This window comes from Octopus bimaculoides, chromosome 3, assembly GCF_001194135.2.
Source record: "Octopus bimaculoides isolate UCB-OBI-ISO-001 chromosome 3, ASM119413v2, whole genome shotgun sequence".
NCBI classification, from domain to species: domain Eukaryota; kingdom Metazoa; phylum Mollusca; class Cephalopoda; order Octopoda; family Octopodidae; genus Octopus; species Octopus bimaculoides.
This window is the reverse complement of record NC_068983.1, coordinates 123,632,622-123,638,917: the sequence shown is the minus strand read 5'-3', so window position 1 is coordinate 123,638,917 and position 6,296 is coordinate 123,632,622. Positions and strand designations below refer to the sequence as shown.

Below are 6,296 nucleotides of genomic sequence, written 5' to 3'. Positions count from 1 at the left end.
TATATATATATGGTGGTTGTCCACTCCTTAAACAGAGTTTGACCACCTCCTGCACCTACACCTTAGCCCTTTCATGGCGTCTGATGTGGCTTTTTAAACCAGACAGTGTTTTGAAAAAACACCCACATAGATTGCACCTCCGATTTGCACTACCAATACCTGCAAGTAAGTTCTGCTCATTGTGGATCCTAACATGTCTTTTAAGACCCCCATTGGATTTGCAAACCCTCTGGCACACACCACATTCAAACGTGTGCACAGACATATAATCAGAATAGCTGGATGAGGTTTGTTTTCCATGGGTTCGCAGGAATTTAGTATCTTGCCTACATTATCCAATGGAGTGTTCATAGAATCAGAAACAATCTGGAGGGATTCGGAAATGGGAGTGGCGCCAGAATTTTAAACTTAATCACTTCACATTTTTAATGTACAGAATATGTAGTAAAAATGTGAAACGAAGCGCTCGTGTATCCAAGAGATCTTGAATTAAATCAACATAAATATTGGTGATGTCACGATAGAGGGTTGAGAGAGGGAGAGAGAGAGAGAAAGAGAGAGAGGCTAGGAGAATAACTTAAGAAAATATAGATACCATTTACAACTTTTTTAAATTATTTTAAGAAAAATCGTAGAGAAGTTATCAATCAAAGAATAACCATCGCCGTATATATTCTTATTCATCTGAAATGTTCTCTAAGAAAATGCGATTGTATTCTGATTCTCGTTAGTATTTGTAAGTGAATGTAAGGGTATGACTACAAAAGTGTGTGTGTATATATCAAACACACACACACGAATATGATTGAGTGATTTCATCACTGCCCGGTTTGTCGGTTTGTGCGATCCACCATGCAACAGAAAGAATGTCTTTTTATCGCCTGAAGGATCACTGCAAAAAGCGAAAGACACTCAAGAGTTGCGACCGAGTGAATCATCAACTTCGAATTGATAAATAAATAAGCACTGATATATGCTTTTGTATCCCACCACCACCTAAATATCTATCTATATATATATATATATATATATATATATATATGTATGTGTGTGTGTGTGTGTGATATATATATATGTGTATGTATGTATGTTGGCGATAAGTTGTTACGATTTCTAAAAAAAAATAACCTTTGCTATCAAATTACATAAAAAGGTATACAATGAAAAAATATAAATAAGAACTACAAAAAAAAAAACGCCAGGCTTATATAGTAAGGTGATGGATTTTGGAGACAATAAAAGGAAAACAGAACCATGGATGTTATATATAAGAACAGAGGCAATCTTGTTTTGGATAATTAATGAATTGAACTTACTCTTTCGATGGACATGTTGTCAAATATTGCAGCATTATTCGGGTAATACAATTAAAAAAAAACGTCCTGCCTGAAGCAAATCATCATTACCCCATTGTTTATGAAAGGGTAAGAGAAGAGAGTAAAATAACAACAATAATGATATTAACTGTTTAGCCTGTCAGGCCGTCTCTAGCATTTCTTACTTGCCTGTAACCATTGACCTAACAGGTGATAGCAAAGGAATTACTTCCGTTAGGTCAAATCACCAATATAACACCACTTTCAATAATAACAACAAAAATTATTTTTCCGGTTTAATTCGCAATGAATATTTAAAAAAAAAAACAACAAAGAAGTGAATTGAAATAACATATTTTCTGGGATATTTTATTTATGAATCTATCTTATATTAACCAAGAAGAATTAAATTTATAATTTTTTTTTCATCGATATCTCTTTTGCCTTTAAATTTATGTCTGATTTGTGTGTCGTAGTTTTGTTTTGTCATCTACCTGTTCTATATTTGCTGCTCACTTGTTTCATGTCCACTTCCAGTTTGATGTCAACAACGTAATCGTTTTGTTTTTTTTTTTACCGTAGACAAGTTGACTTTTCGTCAATTACTGGGGAAATAATTCATCATGTTGTGGTACGAAGACTCGATAGCAAAAGCGATACAAGTATCAAAGGATAGAAAATGTATCTTCCTAGTCTATGTATCTGGTAAGTCTTAATGGACAGAAGCAGAAAATCTTGATTTTACATTTGCTTCTAGTGTTCTTCAAATGCAATCCTCTCTCTCTTTATAATTATAACTAAATGTATAAAGCCATTTTATAATTTTCTGTGGCAACTACAGTAATATCTGAACGAACTCCAGTTTAAATGTTTCTTTTCAGTAAATATTACAGCAACGAATTTGGTCTAAGTATATTAAAAAAAAAAAAGAAATGTCGCGTTTTTGTTGAGTCACAACTATTTCCTCCCAAGCTGAATTTTTTCATCGATTAACTTAATCAATTAATCTGGCAAGGTAGTTTATATCCTCTGTATTATACTATGATGATGACAGCTGTAAGATTTAAATTCAGAACCGAGACTAAACAGGATATAATAAATTTAGCTCACCACTTATTTGAGTTGATTATGTAAGATACCATTAATTTCTATAATTATTAATTATCTAGGTATTTCCTTGTACATCTGCCACTTGTTCACCAATCTTCAAAACATCATTAACCTTTTGAATCAGGCGAACTGTTAAAAAGTTGGTGCTTACCAACATTTTAACAGTTAGCCTTCATCCATAATTAACTCTTTTATCAAGTCGTATCAAACTAATTGTCATCGCCCATCATCACCAAATTCTGGATTTTAGCTTTAGTAGTAAATTTTATTTTGATCGTCGTTTCTTACGTTCACGTCAGACCATGTTCAATTCAATACTTTTAGAAAATACATTTTCCACCGTGACGTCATGTACACGTTTGTGTGTAACAACTGTATTAGATAAAGCAACATTGATTTAAATTTGTTCTTACGACTTCTTCAGGCTGGATAGTCAAGCATTTGAGACTTTCATATATTATTTTCACTTAAATTTACTTGGAAACCGAAACAAAAATTTAACTTAACTTCAACAAATTCTTATAACCCTAACAACAACAACAAAGTTTTATCAGGCTGTGTGCTTGACCTTCTGGAAATATATACACATTCACACACATCCACTCACGAGATTTAATTTGTGATAACATAAATCGTTTTGATACACTCGTCTTCTTTGTGACATGTTCTATTTTCGAGCTGATTTCACCAGTTGAATTATTTCTGAAGAAACAAACGTTGGTTACTTATTTACCATTGGTTTATTATCTTTGCCTATTTCTGTTTTAGCCAAAAGTCTAATCAATCATCATATAATTATTTCTACAAATGCCATTTTGTTGTTTCCACCAGCTATTTCTTTTTGGAAGCAACAAACGAATCAACAACGGTTGCTTGACATGCTAGATATAGTAGCCATATCTTTCCCAAATCACACCCCTACCATGATATAGATTTTACAGCCCGAAAAGGGGAAAATGTCGGTACTACTAAAAGCAGCGCGGACCCGAACGCGCAGTCGCGCGTCCGCGCTAGCTAGTCGTGAGTGGTCGATCCTAACCCTAACCCTAAACACGTATTCATTTGCACACGCGGGATAGGGTTAGGGACAGGGTTAGGATCGACCACTCAAGACTAGCTAGCGCGGACGCGCGACTGCGCGTTCGGGTCCGCGCTGCTTTAGTAGTACCAAAAGTGTCAAAACAAACACTTGAACTGCCTGATACATTTTGGAGTTTTGTGCATGCGCTTAAAATATGGGTCACGTGCATGCGCAAAGAAATTGTCACACAACTATAGCCTTCCAACCGTGACTATTCTGTAAAGAGTCAGAATTTTTTTTTTTTTTTTTCAGATTAGCATATATTAGGGAACGCTTTTGTTGATACTCACCCGAAACCCTAATCAATGACATGTATCATAAATTAGGTTTTATTGATTTTCACTGCGTATACAAAACCCCAAAGAAATCAGACTGCTAAGAATTCGTTTTGAAAAAAATTTATTTTGGGTCGTAAAATCTGGGATTATTATTCCCTTCCACCTTAAAAATTGAAAGGACACAATATACTGTCTAAAGAAATATTGGATGGTCATGGTTGGAATGTCATTGATCTTAGGTCTGCTTGATCAGGCCGATATGAGGTCAAACCTGTGGTGCACAAACTGACTAACACCCCAATTTTGTTTGATTACACATGACAATTTGCGTCCCTCTCCCCCTCCAAGAAATACTAGGCTGCGTAATATTTGAATCTCCGACGAAATGATGAAAGTAATGTTTAATACATTTTCACTTTCTGTAATCATCTGAATAACGGAAGTTATAGCATTGTACTCTTTCCACTTTATCACTGTTTGAGAGAAACACTGCTATATTAATTTTGTTTGATAGTATTTACCATTTCTTCAATCATAACGTGCTAAACCATGCATAATTATTTCTTCAGTCCTTCCTGAAAATTTTTCACTAATATTGTTTCTAGATTTGGCTAATTCGGAAATGAATTTTGAACAAATGATTCTTTATGTAGTTAATAGCTGAGGACCATACTGTTGCTAAGTAGATACAAGCTGCTGGTGAATACAAGAAATTGGAAATTGTTGTGGATGTCTCTGAATAGACATGAAGAAATGGGGGTAATTTTTCAGATTAACACCTGCACAATTACCTAACCCTAACCCTAAAACCCTAACCCCAACACCCTAGTGAAAATTGTGCGGGTGTTAATCTGAAAAAATTACCGAAATGGGATTGTCATGGGTGTTGGTACTCCATCGCTTACGACGTCGAGGGTTCCAGTTGATCCGATCAACGGAACAGCCTGCTCGTGAAATTAACGTGCAAGTGGCTGAGCACTCCACAGATACGTGTACCCTTAACGTAGTTCTCGGGGATATTCAGCATGACACAGTGTGACAAGGCTGACCCTTTGAATTACAGGCACAACAGAAAGAGGAAGTAAGAGTGAGAGAAAGTTGTGGTGGAAGAGTACAGCAGGGTTCGCCACCATCCCCTGCCGAAGCCTCGTGGAGCCTTAGGTGTTTTCGCTCAATAAACACTCACAACGCCCGGTCTGAGAATCGAAACCGCGATCCTATGACTGCGAGTCCGCTGCCCTAACCACCTCCACTGTCATGGATGTAAGAAAGAAATAAAGTCAGCATATGATGGACATATATTTCTCAAAATCTAAGTTCCTTCATAAAACTGTCCTCAGAAAGAACTATTAATCCTTTACCTGTCAAAGCATTTTAATGAATTTGTCATAAACATCTATCTTTGTTTTCAGTCTTTTGGTTAGACCCTGTTTCACACGTTCTGAGTAATATAAAGCTTCCCTATCATAAGTTGCAAGTTACTGTGGTGGTTGAAATAAAATGGGTAATAATATGTACCATATATGATGTGAGGACATCAAGGAAATATGTTCTGTGTATCACTTGATACACTGGTCATACAAAGGGTTAAAGGAGCTGCCAATATCAGCACAAAGTTAAACTAATTGATCACCAGCTATAAATGAGCTGATAATCAAATGGTTTCACTTGGTAAATATGCTTGCTCATAGGCAAAAGAAAAAATTGAAACATTGAAGATATTTGCAGCTCAGTTGCTGGCATCTGCCCATCAAAGTTGTCTGGTCGCATGTTGCCTCCACTCAATCACTCACAACTTACTCATCATCCCTATTGTGTATCCCACCTTCCTCCATCCTTCTGTGTTGTAGGCCTCTATCTCCTCCATCTCAACATGTGCTACCTTGGATCTTTGGGCTCCATACCTTCTTTTGCCAGATTGTTTTGTCTCTAGGTTTGTTACTTATCACTAGCTGATGTTGTGTTTGGTGCATTTCGCAATGGAGCAAAAGAATTAGTATTCACAACCATCTGTCTATCCCAGGGGTCAGGGAACTTTTATAACCAATTACCCCAAAATATATTTATTTATGCTGACATTACCCCCTTGATTTGTAAGGGAAAATATCCTAGATGCTTTGAATCCAAAAGGTTTATTGAATCCATTTATATAGAGAATACAATTATAGATATAAAAAGTTAAAACAAATGTGATAAAATAAATTAATATCCTGATTATGAAACAAAAGGATTTTTCTAAACAACGTTTAAATCTATTTAAACAAAGCAAAAACATGTGTCAAAAAATACTGTAAAGGCAGGTTATAGACAATTGACAAATAATAACTGTTTAGTCACTTGACAATGCTTTAGCAACCAAATTGTTTGTAGTTCAAAATGATGTGACATCTAATTACATCCATTACATTGGACAGATGCAGTGTTAAAAGAAAAATTTCAGTTGTAACAAGGAACACATTTTGGTGGAGATGGAGTATATTGTTTTTTTTTTACGGAATCCTATGTTTCAGA

At 35.5% G+C, this 6,296-nt stretch overlaps 2 protein-coding genes across 2 annotated transcripts in view; one reads left to right on the top strand and one right to left on the bottom strand.

Annotated features, from left to right (window-relative positions):
* Window positions 1-1,574, bottom strand: part of LOC106880342 (stAR-related lipid transfer protein 3) — a 68,701-nt gene extending 67,127 nt beyond the window's left edge. The window contains exon 1 of the mRNA XM_014930224.2: window positions 1,317-1,574. Coding sequence (XP_014785710.1) covers window positions 1,317-1,331 — 15 coding nt within the window. The 5' untranslated portion in view covers window positions 1,332-1,574. The remainder of the gene's footprint in view (window positions 1-1,316) is intronic.
* The window catches only part of LOC106880343 (UBX domain-containing protein 4), a 33,987-nt gene that overhangs the window by 11,179 nt on the left and 16,512 nt on the right, over window positions 1-6,296 (top strand). The window contains exon 2 of the mRNA XM_014930226.2: window positions 1,899-2,021. Within this exon, the coding sequence (XP_014785712.1) occupies window positions 1,940-2,021 (82 nt within the window). The 5' untranslated portion in view covers window positions 1,899-1,939. The remainder of the gene's footprint in view (window positions 1-1,898; window positions 2,022-6,296) is intronic.